This window comes from Lycorma delicatula, chromosome 2 (assembly GCF_047948215.1).
Source record: "Lycorma delicatula isolate Av1 chromosome 2, ASM4794821v1, whole genome shotgun sequence".
Lineage (NCBI taxonomy): Eukaryota > Metazoa > Arthropoda > Insecta > Hemiptera > Fulgoridae > Lycorma > Lycorma delicatula.
Genome location: NC_134456.1, coordinates 44,441,785 through 44,461,399, shown reverse-complemented (window position 1 = coordinate 44,461,399; position 19,615 = coordinate 44,441,785). Strand labels below are relative to the sequence as shown.

Genomic DNA, 19,615 nt, shown 5'->3' with positions numbered 1-19,615 from the left:
AACATACCGTAAGAAAATGTTGTTCACAACAACGGAATTTGTACCTAGTTTCCTTAATGAACTCAATTTGATAATTAAACCCATTAGTTTAATTATAACTGCAGACTCCAGTCTGGTCTACCAGGGAGAGGAGGATAGACCTCCTACTCCCACTTAGCTCCATCGCAGAGTCCCATGTGACATATAATTAATCTTAAAACTACCATCATCAAGATGGTGCTACACCTCATGGCTGCATGGATAATCATACCCTTGGTAGTGCAGTTGTCGTCCCACCAACAGCAAGTATGCTAATAATCACCATAATTGTTTCTAACTAACCATGGCTTGGTGCCAACACATGTACCTCCACCCAATCAAGTGTCTAGGTGGCCCCTAGCCACCCACAGTACTACTCTACTTATACCCCCTCAGCAGGTCTGCTCAGGGCGAGGAAATGGAGGATGCTGGCCACTATAGTCTCCCACTTGCAGGAGACCCAGTTGACCCACATTTCAAGAAAGGAGTTTATTCTCTCAAGCTTTGTAACAGCTCTGGTACGTCCAGCCTCATACTGGAGACAAACATAAAGGGCATGGTCCACAGTATCATCAACCCTACATTCCAAGCAGAAGCCTGAATCAACCAAACCAAACCTAGCCAAACTCTCTCTAAAGGCACGATACCTGGGAGGAAATGAGTTATGCACCGATTGGGGGAAACCCACCTAATAGCTCGCAAACCCCTAACATCTAGAAATATACCATGTGTGTGTATCGACCAGTAGAAGATTCATTTCATCTCACTCGCCAGAAGTCAAAAGCTTGGTCTTCAATCTCTTATATATACCCAGGAGTAAGAAGGCTCTCCTTCTTAGAAATATAAGGCTTGCTATGTTCCGCAGCTAGGATGTCAATTGGTTTCATGCTGGCGATTACAGAGACTGCCTCTCGTGAGACAGTTCTGTAGCCCCCCCCCCCTACCCGACAACAGCTAACAAAAGAAGATGCTGGGGCTCGTAATAAAATATCCCTATAACACTGGAATTGTAGATGATAAGCCCAGACGGGTACAGCGTACAACAATGTGATCTCACAGACACCTTTGTAACGAATACACATTTACGAAAATTCAAACCCCTAATCAGGGTGGTTGACTCTTATGAACACCAAAGAAGGCATCAATAGCCTTAAGCTATTATGCCTGCATACCATCTTATGCTGAAGATTCCACAATCTTAGTACCTTACTTGCCTGGGTCGCTCTGAATCCTGCAAATCTCAACCCGCAAGTTTCCCTCAACCAGCAGCGACCAATCGTTGACATAAGCCACAATGCGACAGCCACTGGGCATCCTCAACCACATCAGAAAGTTGAATTTGAAAATCGAAACGGGGTGACCTAGACACTGCCCTATGGACCCTTCTGACAGTCTTTCCTACTTCCAAACTGCTGTAATGGACAATGATTCTATTGCTGAAGTAGCTTGAGAAAGGCTCAATCTGATTTTGCATGCAACCACACTGCTGCAACTGAAACAACCCAGAGAGCCACCACAAGTTAAGGCCTCGGATATATCCAAAAAGATGCTGAGTACATATTTGCACTTGCTGGTCAAAGCCAAATTCATTACCCTCTGAAAAGTGTCCTCTGTGCCCTTGCCAGGGCAAAAACCATACTGGTTATCCATTAGCAAACGATTTGAAGTCAATCTATTATTAATATGGAGGTACAAGACCTTCTCGAAAACCTTACCTACTACAGGCAAGACTGTCAGATGCCGGTAAGAAGAACTTACAGTAGAGTCCTTGTCACCACCTCTGAAGAGCAGTTTCAACTCATCATGTTTCCAACAGGCTAGAAAATATCCAGCAAAAAGCACCCTATTAAAAGCCCTAGTCAGGGGACCAAGAATCATTGGCAACATGCGAACAAGGAGTTCCACTGTAATACAATCTTATCCGGGGGCTTTATTCTTAGCCAGGCTACAAATTACGTGGTGAAGCTTTGCCTCAGTAATCTCAGAAGACTGAATCTAAACCGAAAACCTACGACTTCCCTTCGGACATGTCGATAATAAGAGGTTTCACCAACCTCAGTATCATCAGGAAGCAGATCGTTCATCAGAAGCTTGAGGACACGATCTTTATCTATTACAACTACACCCTGGGTCAAGAGAGCCGACAGAAGAATGTCTTTTTTCTTCTTACATTCAAGAACTCTATAAGTATGGACACCCCATGGGTCCATATTTCCCGGCTCTTGTACAAAAGAGTGCCAGGAATCATGCTTAGAAGACCTAACCTTATGAAAATACTTAGACATTTTCCAGCGACAGTCCGCAAGCAGGGCTGCATGCCGATCAGGATCATTCTCACGTTGTACAGCCCTCCTGAGCTGGCCCACAATCATCACAGTCCCTAGTCCACCATCCAGCTTCTCTATCCTGACCCATACCTCTGGGAATTGAATGGTCAGTGACTTCAACTACTGCAGAAGAAAAATCCTCTGCCAATAAATAATGATCAATAAGGATTGGAAAGATTTCATCTATGGTTAGCCCAGTCGGTCTTGTGTTTCACCCATGGTTTCAGGGTTAATGATAAGACACCAGCTGCACATAATATCAATCCACAACTTGGGTGACATAAATGTGTCACAATCTTTCAGGATAAAATTTATGCCATTCCTTGGAGTTCTGAGCTCATATTAGTTTAATTTTAAACTTTTGTGGGAGTACTGCAAACCTTTATTTACTCTCTTAGTCTATAAGTAGTGTTCTTAGACTATTTGTTGCATTATTTTAACTGCTGCAAGAACAAAATCTTGTAAAGACATTTTCTCCAAGCAATATCTGGGAAAAACTCTAATTCAAAAGCCTAATAGGTTTGCCTATGACTCCTAGGATCAGTTGGGTAGACGCTAGTAGAGGAATATCCTATTTTTCATTAGTTTGTATCATGAATTTATGCAGGGATAGTTAATAATTGATGGTAAAGTATGTCATCAATTTACAAAAACTGAAATTATTTTTGAATATAAGACCCTTGAGAAAATTTTAGAACTAGTCTTCTTGAGTGATGTAGGTGTTTCTGTTTGAGCCAGAAACATTCTAGCGGCCATTAAAGATACAGAACTGAGCAGGCTAAATTACTTTCTTTGGTATAAAGTCTTACAGTCTGAATGTACAATAATCCTTTTTGGTATCAATCTGAACTTTCTTGTGCAAGTGTAAACAAGCCCTGGCATTCAATGACCATTTAACAAGTGAATCCTTCAATGGTATATAACATACTTCATTATTAATTATTTCAAAAGGAAGGAATGCATAAAAACTAAGTAATGAATAAAAACTAATTTCTGAAATTTACATACATAAATACTCTTAATGTACATACACACCTTTTCACTTTTTTTTCAGGAATATCCCACTGAACAATATTGTTTTCGGCACTTGAATAAAGATCTGTACCAGCTGCAGCTGTTATACTAGAGACAGGTCTATTATGTTCTTTAAGAGATGCAACAACTTCACCCTCAGCAACATTAAAAAAATATATTTGGCCAGCATCTGTGCCCAAAACCAAAAGTAATACCTGCCTCTCTCCAAACTTCCGTTTTTTCTTTTTACTCTGTAAAGAAAAAATAAATTAAAATACAGCAAATGTAAAAACTACTTAATTTAATAACAGCAAGACTTTTTTTTAAATTTATATTATAGGAAAAATGTTTTAATGAAAAACAAAGCAAATTAACTAATCACACAATACAACAGTCTCCAAAGATAACAGAAAATATCCCTTATTAATATTCTTTGAAAGAAATTTTATTTCATAAAATTCATAACAAATAATGTTACACAACTTTACTAAGGTTAAAATTTCTACCCTGTAGAAAATTAATACTTTCCTTTTATTAACATAAAATACAATTTTATATGTTTGTTCTATTTCTTGAATTTTGCTTTTAAATCTAAAGCTTGAAAAAGTTAAAAGTTTACAGGATGAATTCTTCTAAACAGAAGATTTTTTTAAACTATTCACTCAAAATATTACACATTATTCAATACATGTAACAAAATAACCAAAGTAAATATCTTATACATTTAACAGATTAAACAATCGATTCATGTACAACATACAGCGGTTATAAATCCATAAAAATAACAAATTATATACATAAGAGGAATTTCATGTGTATGAAATAGAATAGGTGTATAGAATAGTGTATTATACACTATTATATATATATATATGTGAGGATTACATTACATAATAAAAATGCCTAACTAATACATCAGAAACCACAACACAATCTCATCATGCTGGTGCTCATTTATAAACCGCTACACACATTAACTTACTCAACTGGTATAGCCCTTTTTAAAACTTTTATGATTGGTGAGAAGTACTTATTAATTGGATTTGAACCAGTTCCTACAGCATCACATAACAGTTAAATAACTACAGTATTACTGATGCCAACCTATGGTTACACCTATTGCGTGCCAGTAAGCATTTACCTAACCAGCAGACAGAAAAATTATTAAATTTTGGTACTTATTTCATTTTGGTTTCACAATGTAGAGAATAAACACAATGAAAATTAAATAAAATAAAAATAACATTTTTTTTTTTTAATTTAGTAAAACTGTTATAATAATCAATAACAATAAACCAAAAAAAATAATAAAATAAAATAAAAATCTGATGTGGGCACTACATGACTTCTTTGTACACCTATTAAATTATACATACACAATGAAAAGTATAAAGTAAAATGAAAAGTATATAAAATTTAATTTCATTAATAACTTCTGATATTTTTTCATATTTTTTTATTTTTATTGTTATTATTGAATTATATTTATTGAAAATTTTCTTTTACAATCATATGTTAATAATAATTAATAAATTAATTATTTAAATTACAAAAAAAAGTAAAAAAAAAGATGAAGTTTGATGTGCCTTCCCCTTAAAAGATCCAAATATTTCATTAATTAAAATTCCATTTGGCTATAACTCTGGAACCAACAAAAATAACTACCACTTATGATATATCTTTGAAAAGCTCTCAATGAGGGCTTATTACTGCAGTTAAGAAAATCCCAAAATCCAAATTTTTTTGGACATTTTTCGTTCAATCAATTGCAATCAAAAGGGTACAATTACAAGGGTAACAAATTTACTTTTCTTCTCTACATTTGTTACATGTTTTTTAAATTTGTAATTCTGAGTCTAAGCAATTACGTGATTAATCTCAATATACCATATGCTTAGGATAAGGAAAACACAAGATCTAAATATTGGATGAAGGGTTGGACAGTGGGTGACCAGCATATGTCGAAGTCCACACCACGTAACCAATATCAGTTTTATGAGTTATTTTGACATGTTCATTTGCTAATCTGTTCTGTGGAGAGAGGTTTAAGTTTTGTTGAGAATGGAATAAACCATAAACTAATCTTAATAGTCGCCACAGTCTGACTCGTAGTCAGCGTTGAACATGAAATTCTCTTCATAACATGATTATCTGTCATACAAATGACTAAGGAACATGTGGTGTGGTCTCTCTCTATAGTGACTATATTCCAGTTTAAAAATAAATTTGGCCAAGTGTCCTATGAGATGGTACCAAATATCCCCAATTTATTCTTAACCTCTCTCCTCAAATTAGCATATGAACAGACCTTGATAATTCCCAAATCTGATAGCTAATTGATTGAAGTACTGATAACATGGTGTAAACTTTGACCTTGCACAGATCACCTGCTGTCCAAAACTGCTTTCCAAAATTTATATCTTGTTTTCCTGATCTTAAGGCATATCTACCACGGTATATTAAAGTAAGAAAAAAAAATGAAGTTGATCATGTAATTGCTCAGCATCAGTAAATTACTAACCATCCATTACTCTTAACAAATGGTTGCATAATTAACATCTGCAATAAAGAAAGCAGTGACTTGACTAAGAAATAACTGACTGATGTTCGAAGTCTGAACTTAAAGTGGATAAATTTCTTTTCCACAATTCATCTTATTCCTTATGACAATGTAAAATGTACAATCCACGTCAATTAAATTTAAATGGATGCAAACAAACTATATTTCTTTACAATGCTGACCAATTAAAATCATTTCTAAAGTAGCCGATAGACTACTATATATATATTTTTTCAAACATTATATACCACTGTGTCAAATAAATTATTTAATTCCACTAGATATTCTACCCTACTAAAGGACATTTGTATGTGTGTCCGTCCTTACCTTAGCACCGAAATGTACTGATCACTAGTGTAAAATCCCAATTCATTAGTATCAATTTCTAATTTAACTTTTGCAATATCAATTTTCATCACTAAAAAAAAAAATAATTTTACACAAGAGGTAATCAATTTTGGACACCAAATAATCCCATTCTGAGATATCACCCATCCGGAGGGCCTAGCTACAGAGGGCATGTCTATGGCCTCTGCAGCTAGTACTTTAAATAAATGGTAAGGACATTCACCCCCTCAGTAGCACTTTCACAGTTTTACCCAATTTTATAAATTACTCGTAATTATAAATTAAAATAATCGTTAAAATTCAGTTAATTTTTTTTTTAAAACTTAAGTATCCAAGTGTCATACTTAAAACTTCTTATAAACAACACGGTAAAATAATGAATCAATCTTGGCATGGTGGATAAAATAGGTTTTAAACATGACAATACTACACATACTTAAGTTTGTAAAAAAAATTTAACTTAATTTTTACTAAATATTTTAATTTATAATGTGTAATTTATAAAACTTGATTGGCTGATAATAGACTAAACTCTGCAAGCACTACAGATGGGCGATTGTTTTTACATTTTACTTGAACTGTATCTGTTGAAATTACATAATTGTTCTTAAAATGATTTTTTAAATATTCTATATATATATTTCCTGTCTCTTATCACAACCGTGATACAGCAATAAGAAAAATAATGGCAGCCAATTTAAAAAAAATGTAAAAAAAATTATTTTTTATAAGCAATTTAATATTATCTGCACCAGCATACAGTTTAATAAAATTAAATCACATATGGGTTACAATTATATAGTGGTTATAATTTAATAACCACTTTAACAGAGTTCAAGGACAAACACTGTCATATACAAGAAGTGTTTGTTTACATCACTTCCAATACAAGTTTAACGTATTTTTAGAAATCGAAATCAATTACTTGGGTTATTCTAAGCAATTACTGATCAACTTCATTTTTTTTCATATTCTAATATACCATTATAGATATGCTTGGTCAGGAAAACACAAAATCTAAATGTAGAAAAGCAGGTAACCTGTGTAATCAAAAGTCCACGCAGTTATCGGCATTCTAGTCAATTAGCAATCAGTTTTGTGAGTTATGGTGACCTGTTCAGATGCTAATCATTTCTGTGGAGAGGTTAGGGATAAAGTACCCAAAAGTGGCATGGCAATACTAAACACCATCTCATAGGACACTTGGCTGAAACTAGACCACATATTCTGTACTATTAGTTTCATGTACTGCATTGAATCAGCTTACAAACAGCACCGTCAGTCTTCTTTAATGGCTGACTGAGTCTGACTCAGAAAACTGTTAAAGTTACTTTATGGTTTACTTTGCACTTTTAACAATTTATGCTAACCTTCACTTTTTCTGTTCTTAACATAATTACATACCATTCTGAAAAAAATCTGACTGATCAAGTAACTGCTTAGTATTACCAATATTTTTATATTAGCAAAAGGTTGACAAAATCATTAGCCTCTAGTTCAAACTCCTCTATTAACACAGCTGATAATAATTATTAAATAACCTCATCCAGTACTTTTCTTAGATACAAATATGACATAACTTTTATTATTTCTAGATTGGCTTTTTTAAGCTAAAATAAAATTAAATGAGACAACTTACAAAAACTTATGGTGGTAGCACAAACAGATTCTAGAAATAGGTAGGATTCCCAATTTATTCACTCATACAAATTTAAAATATTTTACATTAGAGAAAAATATAGGTTACTTTTGATCATAATCAATATGATTAAAAAAAATGTAACTTATTTCTCCCTTTACTTTGCATCTCTGCAAGTTAAACCATTTTTACTATAAATGCTATTTGGTACTGACTGGATAGTATGCCTAAACAAACAGCAACTTTATAAACAAAATCATGCAAAACCTGAACAGAACAAACACTAGACCTAAATGTTCAACAACATTAAAAATTAAATGCTATCCAATAAAACTGAAAATATATCATAAAAATTACAGAAAAGTTAGGTAAAATCACTTACAATAAAATAATTTTAAGATGGATTTAGTTTTCACAACTATTAACTTCTTAAACAGAATTTGTTAGGGAGTATCTAATTTTTATAAACAAGCTTGAACTACCTGTACTCTGCACAAGCAAATAATTAGTTTTAAGCTTATTTTCCACTATTACCTAGGGAACAGGCTGTCAAATTTTTAACTTTTTACATATTTGGTAATTGGAAAAATGAACTGCTGAGAACTCTCAAATTAATAATCATTAATGTAGACTTATAATGAAAAAAATATGCATAACAATCATTTCATGTAAATACGAGAGGGGACAACAAACATAACTTCATTTTCATAATAAAAAGAGACAAATCTGAATTTATATGCTCATAATCATAGGTACCATAAAATTCTTTCCATTGCAACAAAATGTTACACAACAAACTTATTCAACAAGATGCCATCAGAAATGTTTCAACACTACATTTCAAGGAACTAATATTCCTTAAATCAAAATAAATGACTAATAAAGGATGATGTACAGATTGTATGTGACAACAGCTAATACTATTTCCACACCATTCCTGAGTAAGGTCAATCAAATCTGAGTTAAGTACACCTTCAGTATATCTTCTGTAAAATCTGAGTTCTTTGATATGTAAAATCTAAATGCATTCATTGTTTATTTTCTTGTACAATAAGAAATCTTTAAAAGTTAACATTGTTAAATGTATTCTACGACATCAATAATAACAAACAAATTACCAAGATAAAGCCAGTAGTAAAGAAGAGGTAAACTTAAATAATCGAATTATATCTTATGCCAATGCACGTTAGATAAAATACTTGATACTTTTTTAAGAAGATATTTTGGAGCAATTAAATAACATAGATTACATTAAACGTTTAAATGACACAACCCTTTTAGTAACTGAAGAGAACAACCAGGTTACCTTGACAGGAGAATTATACACTGAAATCCACGCCACACAAGAACACGGTGATGATAAATGAGAGCCAGGAGTAAATTCTTGTTTCAGATAGCTGGTCTCAGTTTCCCATATCCTTAGCCTTCCCGATACATTAAAATGTACCAAATAATTTCCACACGGTGAGAAGCAAACGCGTTCACCCATTGTGGCACAAACAATACCAGAAGAAAACCACGTGTTATGAATTTACTTCTCAACTTTTCAACCAATATCAGACACAACGTTTCGGTTAGGAGCGTAAAAACAGAACGGCATTGCAAAATGTCCCACTGATATTATACGCACATTTAATATATAAAATTATTATTACACAATTAATAACCGCTCACTAAATTGGTTAGAGTACGGTATATTAGATACACAATACACAAGACACATAAGTCAGGTTAACCAACACATTTTTCAAAAAGTCTAATATACAAATATATTTTCTTCATATTAATTATTATAAGCAAAAATCTATCAAAATAATTTTATTTGCTTTCTTTAAACATTTTTATCCTGGTTAAGAAGATGATCTTTTATATTGTGGCAGACTGTAAGTATAAACATCAGAAATCGTCTTCTACGTCGAGCTTGTTGAGGTGCGATTCCTAGCCTCCTTTTCACATGCCTTTGCAACTATCTAATTTTCCTCGTAAAAATATATGAATTCCACATCCGATATAATAATAATAAAAATATAAGTTGGTAAGTCAACTTTATTATCTTACAAAAAATACTGGAAGTTCCAAAACATTATCATTAACAAAACTATCACAAATGTTAAATATCATAAATAATGTATTGAACTCGACATGATGTCACTGCTTGCTGAATTGTAATTAAATCTAAAGAATTATATATTCTTTGCCGAATGATAATTTAGTTGTAGCAAACTTAAGTATTGTTATGGTTATGTAGAGGTGAGTGATTTATTTTTCAAAGATTATTCTGCTTTCACGCCGGCTTCAGAGAAGCATTAATATTCCTGTATTATGTATTTTTACTTGTAATTAATGAAGAAAGATCCGTGTAAGAGATTTGCATGTGATATTCAAAAATGTCTGAAAGGTATAAAACGATAATTAATCGAAAGAAAACTTTTAGTACTAATAAAATGTAATTTATCTATTTTCATGGATTAAGGGTTAGAAAAATTGTTTGTCTAAATATAATCGTTGGGAACCCAATAGAATTTTACCGGTTTCATTTCTGAATGTTTCATCAGAACGATCTTGAAGGAAAGTGTATCCTTGAATTGGATGTGAGATTTTCAATGAAAAATGAGTTTTCAATCCTCATTTGTAGTTGTGTATTGTTTAGTATGTAAATTAAGTACGTTAAAGTTACACCTGTAACATTGTACATTTGATTCAGGTTACAAATCTATAAAGTGAAAAATATTCTCAACGTTAATTTTTAATATGATTCTTAAAATGTAGTGTAGTATATATAATGCTACCATAACTTTTAACTTACTGTCTTAACCATTTCTAATATCTGTACATCATTGTTGAGAACAAAGCAAAAAAAAAAAAAACTCATTACATTATAATTGGTAAAAAATTCAAAACTGCCACTCTTAAAATATTGCACTTTTGTTGCAATTCTATATTTATAGTCCAAGCAGCAGAAAACTGTTCTATTATGAAGACCCAGACCTCATAAAATAATCTAATGAACTCCTGTTTTGATTTTCTAACCTGTTAAGTACAGTTTATCCCACATTCTAATTGCAGCTATATTACTGTTCATTAGTCCAGTTAACCTTTTTTTGGAATATTGTACATATGAAAAAGATGTAGTAGTTGACTTACAAGCATCTTAATCTGTCAGTTGTAAAGCTAGTGATATTTGTGGTTTGAGAGGTTAAGCTGTGATCTTATAAATTTAAAATATTTGTTAATTAAAGGTATTAATTCTTTACATATTTTTAATGTTAAAAAACTAAATGTATGTAATAATTTGATCTATACTTATTAAGTAATTTATAAGTTATTATTATTTATAATTATTACATTCTAGAGGCCTACGATCAAAATATAACCAGAAAAAAAATTTGTATTTGGTATGATGATTCAGAATGTTTCTCAAGAACATGTTCGTAAATGAATGTAGCAAGACCCGTATTTTGTTATAATTATGTCTGTAATTGAGAAGTTACAAAATCCCATTTTAAATTAGGTCATTGCGAAAATTATAATCTTTTTTTTGGAAACTCTTAAGGCTTGTATTTTAACTTTACTTTTATTCTTGCTTTCAATATGTATTTTTAAAATAATGTTTAATTTTATTTTCAGAAAACAGTTTCCAGGAAGAAAGGTGTGTGAAGTGGATTGAATATTTAAGAGAGTGTTGTGTAAAGTGGAAAGCTGATTCAATTTCTTGTTCGGGTATTGATATTTACCAAGTTAAGGTTTGTTGTTAAAATAATTCTTATGAGCCATAAATTAATTTTTTTTTTTCATGTTCTACGTTAATTGTTTCATCAGTGATTAAAAATAATTTTGAATCACTGAAGGAGTAGGGTTAATCTATAGTTACTGGAAGCAAAAAGGAATAGGTAAACACTTGAAAATGATTATGACACAGAAACATTTTATGTAAATAATTATAGCCCTAAATATTTTTCACTATACATTATGGTAAAATTAACTGAAAAAATAATTGATTTTACATAATTCATAATTATTGAAGTGTAATAAAGTGTATTTTTTTTTTTTTTTTAAGCATAAAAGTATTTTTTTAAGACTAATGTATACTGTAATGATTTATTCTATTTCTAATAATAGTGTAATAGATATAATTTTTGGTGCTACTTTAGTGTGCGGTCTACTATCATCATGAGGTCTAAAGTAGCACTGTTCCACCTATATAGTTAGTGTCACGTCTAATTTATTTTAAACAGTAAAGTAATATTATAAATGATACAAACTGTATGTAATTTGTATATCTAATGTTAATTAGACAAGGTTAGCAAGTGAAGTGAGTGTTAGGTTAAGTTTTGTTAAGATATCATAGGTTCCATGTACTGAACTTTGTATGATATCAACATAATCTAACCAAACTTAACCTAAAGCTCATGTTTTTCACTAACCTCATCTAATTAACATTAAATACACAAATTATGTACACAGTGGTACAGTTGATGACATACTATAGTGGTTGGTAGATCTCATTATGATTCAGGCCACATACTAAAGTAGCACAGAATTTTTTTTTTAATAAAACTTCTTCTTGACTTGGTAATTATATACAATTTTGGACGTGCCTCCAATTTTGATGAAATTGTAATATTTCCTATTTAAGATAGTTATTCATTATAATTGAAATTATTCATCAGAAACTCCTTTCACCCGAGTTAACATCCCTCTTAAGTTACACAATATCCTCACTAAAAATTTTGTAATTCAGCACAGTACAAGTTTAAAATGCGTTATTTTCAGACTAAATAATTTTCAAAAATGTATTATAAAGTGTAGTATATAGTGCGTGTGTGCGTGCATAAATTGATATACTTTTTTGATTTTATTAATTTAATGTTGTGTATACATTTGTATATGCCTGTGGAGTTATGGAGTTTAATGACGCGATTCATTATCCACAATTAGACATTACTGCAACAAAATTCTTTCTAGCAGGAATAATGTTGGATTATCTCCTTGAATTATCAAAGATAATATATTCAACCAAAGCAGGTATTTAAAAATATGATCACATATTTGATTAATTAACTCTAATGACCTACAATGGAATTTCTCAACCTTGGGGTAACGGTGATATGAAAGGGAGGGTGAAATTAGTGTACAACTTTTTACATGTAAACTATAATGAAATCATTTTATAAAATTTATTAAACATTTATAAGATAAAAAATCATTTATTATAAAAATGTTACTTATATTTATAAGTAAACATGTAAAGAAAATAAATTGATGAGATGGTTGTGTTTCTCCATTGGAGTATGTCGAGCTATGTTAAAAACACAAAACCAAATTTTTTAAAGGTGATAAAAGTCAATTCCTATGTATAGTTTTTAACGCAAACATAGACAAAAACAGTTTTCACAGAGGTAAGATGTGACGAAAGGGATTAATATTTTCAATGCTTTGGTGACTAAATTTCCATATTCACTTTGACGAGCAAACCAAAATCTGTCTAAATTTTCAGATGTGAATTTTAGTTGTAACATTTTTTCGGCTGATGTTTCAATGAGCCGATTGTGAATCTCAATTAGTAACTTAGCAGCTGCAACAATGCTTTCATTAAACGGATTCAGTAATCATCTCTTTGAGAAATCATTTTTTATGTTTCAGGAAATACTCCACCAGCTGAATTTTTAGCTCATGCAAATGCATTTTCATCCTATCCTAACTGTGGTAAATAATAGTAGTGTCTTTTTCAACCAACATTTCCTCAGTATAATTGGAAGTGAGTGGAAACAAAATCAAAATTTTTGCGTTACAGATGAATAATCCAGATATCAATCTGGGACATTGTCTTTATTAATAAAATGTTTTTATCACTTCCTTGTAAATTTGCATTCAAGTCAGTTAAATGCAAAAACATATCGGCTAAATAAGCCAACAGTAACATATACTCATTATTCTGTAAAATAATTGAGAATGGGGTTTTTTATCCTGAAAAAAATATTAATTCATTTTGCAATTCAGTAATCTGCTAAAAGAAGAGATTCTTTTATTCTTTTTGTCAATTTCATCGCATAGTTTAGCAAAGAGCCTATTCTGTAATAGTTGACTTTTAATAAAATTAACAATTTTTACAGTTTTACAAAGAATTTTTTCCAGATTTTCCAACATATTTTTTGTGTGCAAGAGTGTTTGTGAAGGAAGCAGTGTGTCCATTCTGGCCTTTGCATAAGATGATCTTTTAATTTTTTTCAGAAATCCACTATTATTTCCTGTTATCACCTTTGTACCAACACTTCTTACTGTAACACATTAACACATTTTGTCCAATCTCTGTTATAGTTTTTAGTAGCTTCATAAAAAAATCATAAAGACATTTTCCTGTTACACAATTAGGTATTGATTTGCAAAACAACATATTTTCTTTGATTGATCTGTTCCTGTCGCATTCATATCTCACAAAACATAAGAACTGAGAAATGTTTACTACATTTGTTGATTCATCAAATTGAATACTAAAAATTCACTTGAACTCATTTCTTGAATTATCTGATTATGAACATTGGCAACAATGTCATTGATTCACCTTTACACTGTGTTCTTAGTAAACAGACTTTTTTTCAGTTTTTTTTTGCTTTAATGTCTATTGAAAACACTGACCATATCAATTGCAGCAGGCAGTATGAGGTTTTCTCTGATTGTATGGGGTTTAGTCATCATAGCTGCTCTTCATGCTATGAGATAAGATGCTTCAAGAGTACTTTTATCAGTATGGCTTGATTTACAAATAGAAGCTTTGTTGATTTTTCAACTTACAGAGTTTTTTTTAAAAATTCCAAGGGTTTGTGATCTGGATATTTAATTTCCAGGTGTCAAATTAATTTTGATTTTTTTCATGGGTTTGCTTTTATGATCTGAATGTTTAATTTCAAATTGTCAAATTAATTTTGATGGCTTCATGCTTTAATCAGAAGACTTTTTAAAATCACAATTTAAAACTTTCACTGTACAGTTTTGTCTTTTTACCATTCTATTCACTGAAGATGGATATAAAGGATATTAAATTGTTGGTAACTGGTTTCCACCCTTATTTGCTTGGAACTCCAGAGTAAAATGGATGGGTGAAAGTCATGCTTAGACCATATTTTTTTAATAAAAATATTTGTAAAACTAATTAAAAAATAAGGAAATATTATAAAATCTGTATTACTGATCATTACGCAACTTCTTTCATTTAGGATTTGATTCTAGTTAAACTCATGATAAGAATAAAAAAATACTGTAATAATAAATCTTTATTTTAACAATTAAAATTTCTTTTACAAGTAGAAAAATTGGAAGATATTAATAATAGTAAAGGGAAAATCTGTTGTACAATTATTTTTTTATTTCCAAATTAACTAGCTAAATGAGGGTCATATGCTGGTAAAAGACAACAGTGGGGGGATAGATGTCAAATATGTCTTGCCATTAAATGCTGTTTAATGCCTACTGTTTTTGTCAAATTGAACAAAGCCTCCTACTTATGTAGTTGGTCAGCTCTGCCAGCAAATCTTATTTCCATGAGTCTTTGACTTGACCTCTAGGTGCATGGTGGCAATGGGTTGTCATTATGTAGCAGAATGGAAAAGTGAGAACTTGGCACCTTAAAACTGAGTCACTTCAGTTAAGGGGTACGGTAATCCTAACAGAAGAGTTTCTGGTCCTCATAGGTTGGAGGTTGGAAAGATGGGCCTGCACCACCCCATCATCTGTAAAATGTATCTCTGGCAAAGATTCCTGCAGGAAAGCCTCCGAACAGGACTGGAAATTTGATAGTTAATAAATGGAATCGTAAATATATTAAAACAGTAGTTCTATTAAAAACTGGACAACTATAAATGAACATTTTATAACAATTGACTAGAAGTATTGAGCAAAAATTGGTGTACATGCACCAAATGACTATATTTTTGTGATTCTCTGACATCGGTATCATCCAAGTTGTACAACAGAGGGAGTTGTTGCTCATGGGGGATTTTAATGGTTTGATAAAAATATAATAAATGATAATGGATGGAGATCAATTGAAGTTTGTAAACAGTTTTAGTTTTGAATACTGAATGGTTTCTTTGAACACAAAGTTATTTATAAGTACATAACGGCATCAGCTTACAAAGGGTTTGAAGTCTATAATAGATTACGTTTTGATAAAACAGAACTAAAAGATGGATGTACAGGAGATCATAGTTTTTAGAGGTGCTATTTATGAATCAGATCATTTCCTGGTAAAATCTATGATACAAAAAAAATCTGGATTCTTTGAGGGATGATTCTACAGTCTTCTTTTATAAGTTATGCTTAACAGAGAAAATGAGATCTTTCCAGGGGGGGTTATACAGAACAGCAATATGAAAGGATAAAGGACATTATTCATAGCGCCGCCAAAGAAGCATTGGGAGAAAAAGTTGAATTTGATGAAAGTAGATGTAGACAGAATTTAAGAATAGAACTTATTAGCATTGAAGAGTGGAAAATATATTACCAACAGCTTTGCAGAGGAAAGAGATGAATTTAGAGGTAGATTATACCCCAGAAATGGTGAATTATAGATCCATTGTGTGTTGGTGGAGGAGGTGAAGAATGCTTTGAGGGGTATAGAAAACAGGTCACTGGGCGCTGGAGGGATACCCATTGAGCTGGGTAAGAATGCTCACTAGTGGTGCTGGAAGCAATTACTAACTTGTTCACTGCTTGTCGTAAGGGTTACAACATTCCACATGAATGGAAGTTAGGAAATATAACATTTGTATTTAAAAAGGGTGCTAAATTATACTGTAGAAATTACAGAAGTATCAGCGTAACAAGTTCAGTGGGTAGACTGTACGGACGGGTATTAAAACAGCGCATTGAAGGTAAGATGCAGAAATTAGAGGATCAGAGTGGTTTTAGACTTGGCAGTTCTGTGTAGATAATGTTTTCCATAAAACAGCGTATTGAAAAGTCATTAGTCTATATTAGGGAGCTGCATATAGTATTTATTGACTTGAAAAAAGTTATGATAGTGTTCCTATTAAATAACTTTGGACAGCTATGAAAGTCTGTGGAATTAAAGAAATTTATGTTGTTAAAAATTTTTATCAAGGTTCTAAAAGCAAAGTTAAGGTTGGTGGCCATTTGTCTGATGACTTCATTGTTACTAAGGGTTCACGGCAGGGCCCAACGTTATTTGAAATTTATTTGCAGAAAGTGCTGAAATATTGGACTTGTAAATGTGGTTAAATGGAAGTTTTGATGTAGGAGAACAGTATTTACAATTTATTGTTGAATATTATCAAGTCATTTTGTCAGAGGATAAGGATGATATTTTGTATATGATGGAGAGCTTAATTACTGAATACAGGAAATGTGGACTGGAAATTAATAAAGAACACAGTACATAGTGGTTGGAGGAAAAGGAGAGGATTATGTCATTAGGAATTGTGAAGCATTCTGAGGAATTTAAATATCTTGGGATAACATTAACATCTGATGGAAGAGACACTATGGATATTAATAAAAATAAAATTAAAAAGGGGAAGGGAATTGTAAGAAGGTTGCATTGGGTTTTATAGAATAACCATATCTCAATTGAAAATAAACATAATATCTTTAAAATTTTAGTTGAAAGTAGTGAGGCATATGGATCTGACCTATGGACTCTACATGAAATAATAAAGCAGAGACTGATGGCTGTAGAGGAGGAGACTGTGTACTGGAGGACGTGTCAAGTTACGCTGATGGATAGAGTCAGAACTGATAGAGTAAGTGAAATTATGAAGGTCACATCATCTTTTATAGAGAATGTAGCAGTTAGACTTCTCCTATGGTATGGTTATATGTCCAGACAGTTTTCCTTATCAATTTTGGGATGGCAGCTATCAAGTAGAAGAAAGAGATGGAAGCCAGAGAGGATGTGAAGTCATGATGTGATGAAGAGTATTGAGGATGGGTGGTTTGCTGGACAAAGCAACTTGGAGAGGTATGCAGGAAATGGCTGTAAAAGAAAAGTACTAGATAATAATAAAACTAACTAAATTGAGAATTCTTATATAAAATTTTCTAATAAAAAAAATGCATAAATCTTGGTTGCCTCCTGGTCTTGTTAAATCAGTTGCTGTTAGATATAAGACTTAATTCTAGAAAGAAAGAACCTTTTTAATAATAACTTAAAAAATATAGAATCCTTCAGATATTTAAGATATCTCAGCCTGAGTGTTAACAATAAATGCTACTGGAAAACTTGAAATGAGATAGTTAATGATACAATGGAGACGTATAGGCATCGTGGTTAGTGTATTGAATTTAAATTAATTTTTTTAACTGGTGTCGACAAGCAGTAATGGGAAATTTTGAATAACCAGAATTCATATGAACTTAACATTTATTATAATCCTCATTAGCTTTTTCCACTTTTTCTTTATTGAACCCATTTCTCCAAAAGAAGTTGAAAAACACACCAACAGAAGTCCTGTTCTTAACAACATATAACATTCAAAATCTAAAGTAGTTGAACATACTTCTAATTCTATCGTTCATATTGTGTAAATATTTTTTAATGGGTCGTCGTGCTTTTTAATTATACCTATGTATAAATCAGCTAATTCAACTTATCATTAGACCAATAAATTTTATTCTAATTTGTAAAAAAAATAGAAGAAAAATTAATAAAAAAACCTAGTTTATTTTTCTTGACAAAATGAAGCAAACCAGTATGATGTTAATAAGCCAAGTATAATGATTTGGAAACTGTATAAAGTTTTTGATATAGCTTCTAATTTTTTTAAAGGTTTTTCTTAAATAACAGTTCCAAACAATAATTTTTGTGGACACTACAACAGATCTAACACAACCACAAATTTGGGACTACCTCAAAGGACAGTATGCTTGCCAGATTTTTTGTTACTGTATATAAATGATTTGCTAATGGTAAAAGTTAACTGCTGTAAATGAATACATTTTGAGGATGATGCTTCAGTGTTGTTTTCTCATAGAGGTTGAGAAAATTTTTTTGCTTTTGTAGATGAATGGGATATTACTACCAAAGCTTAATTGGATGGAAATCTCTCTGAATGAAAGTCTAAGACTTAAGTATTTTACACATAGCACCATCCATTGAGGATCAGTGCAGTGATTATCTTGAATTAAAACTCCATTCTTCATTAAAAAAAAAAGTTTGTATGTTTAAGTCTCTTTTCCTGCTGTAGAAAAGGTTAAATCTATTGAATATTTGGGTGTTATTATAGATAAAAAATTGGGACCTGCATACTAAATATGTGACAGAGGTAAATCTCGTTTTTGCCACTCCAAACTTAGCGCATAGTAGTTGACCGAATCAAATATTTCTTATTTGTTAATAAGGTCTGGTAGTGTTTTCATTTTCAATTGGAGAACTGGATATAATCTCGTATGTGTTAGTAGATTTTTGACCATTGAATAGTTTTCTGGATTGTTTGGATAGTTTTCTGTTCAGGATTGTTCGTAAAAAAATAAATCAGGAAGGCCATGTTTACACACATATGACATAGCATCTTGAGATTTCTCATGCGTATACTGTGGTGAATCAGTGGAAGATGAGGGAAGTATGACACATTGACTAATGTTGTTAGCATTAACATTGGTTTTGTTGCATAGTATATTGAAGATGATTGTAATCATCAGCACTTAGTTTTTTTTTTTTTTGTTATAATGAATAAAGGATAATCTTTCAGTGAT

General features: G+C 31.6%; 2 protein-coding genes across 4 annotated transcripts in view; one reads left to right on the top strand and one right to left on the bottom strand.

The window, feature by feature from the left end:
* Positions 1 to 9,872, bottom strand: part of LOC142318769 (WD repeat-containing protein 43) — a 53,029-nt gene extending 43,157 nt beyond the window's left edge. The window contains exons 1-2 of the mRNA XM_075355221.1: positions 9,213 to 9,872; positions 3,381 to 3,610 (exon numbers count right to left, since the gene is read on the bottom strand). Coding sequence (XP_075211336.1) covers positions 3,381 to 3,610; positions 9,213 to 9,395 — 413 coding nt within the window. The 5' untranslated portion in view covers positions 9,396 to 9,872. The remainder of the gene's footprint in view (positions 1 to 3,380; positions 3,611 to 9,212) is intronic.
* A 125-nt stretch (positions 9,873 to 9,997) lies between these two features.
* The window catches only part of LOC142318772 (cx9C motif-containing protein 4), a 35,401-nt gene continuing 25,783 nt past the window's right edge, over positions 9,998 to 19,615 (top strand). For 2 of the 3 annotated variants that reach the window (XM_075355229.1, XM_075355228.1), the window contains exons 1-2: positions 10,163 to 10,304; positions 11,534 to 11,649. In XM_075355229.1, the coding sequence (XP_075211344.1) occupies positions 10,250 to 10,304; positions 11,534 to 11,649 (171 nt within the window). In that variant the 5' untranslated portion in view covers positions 10,163 to 10,249. The other variant, XR_012755043.1, reaches the window with a different exon arrangement.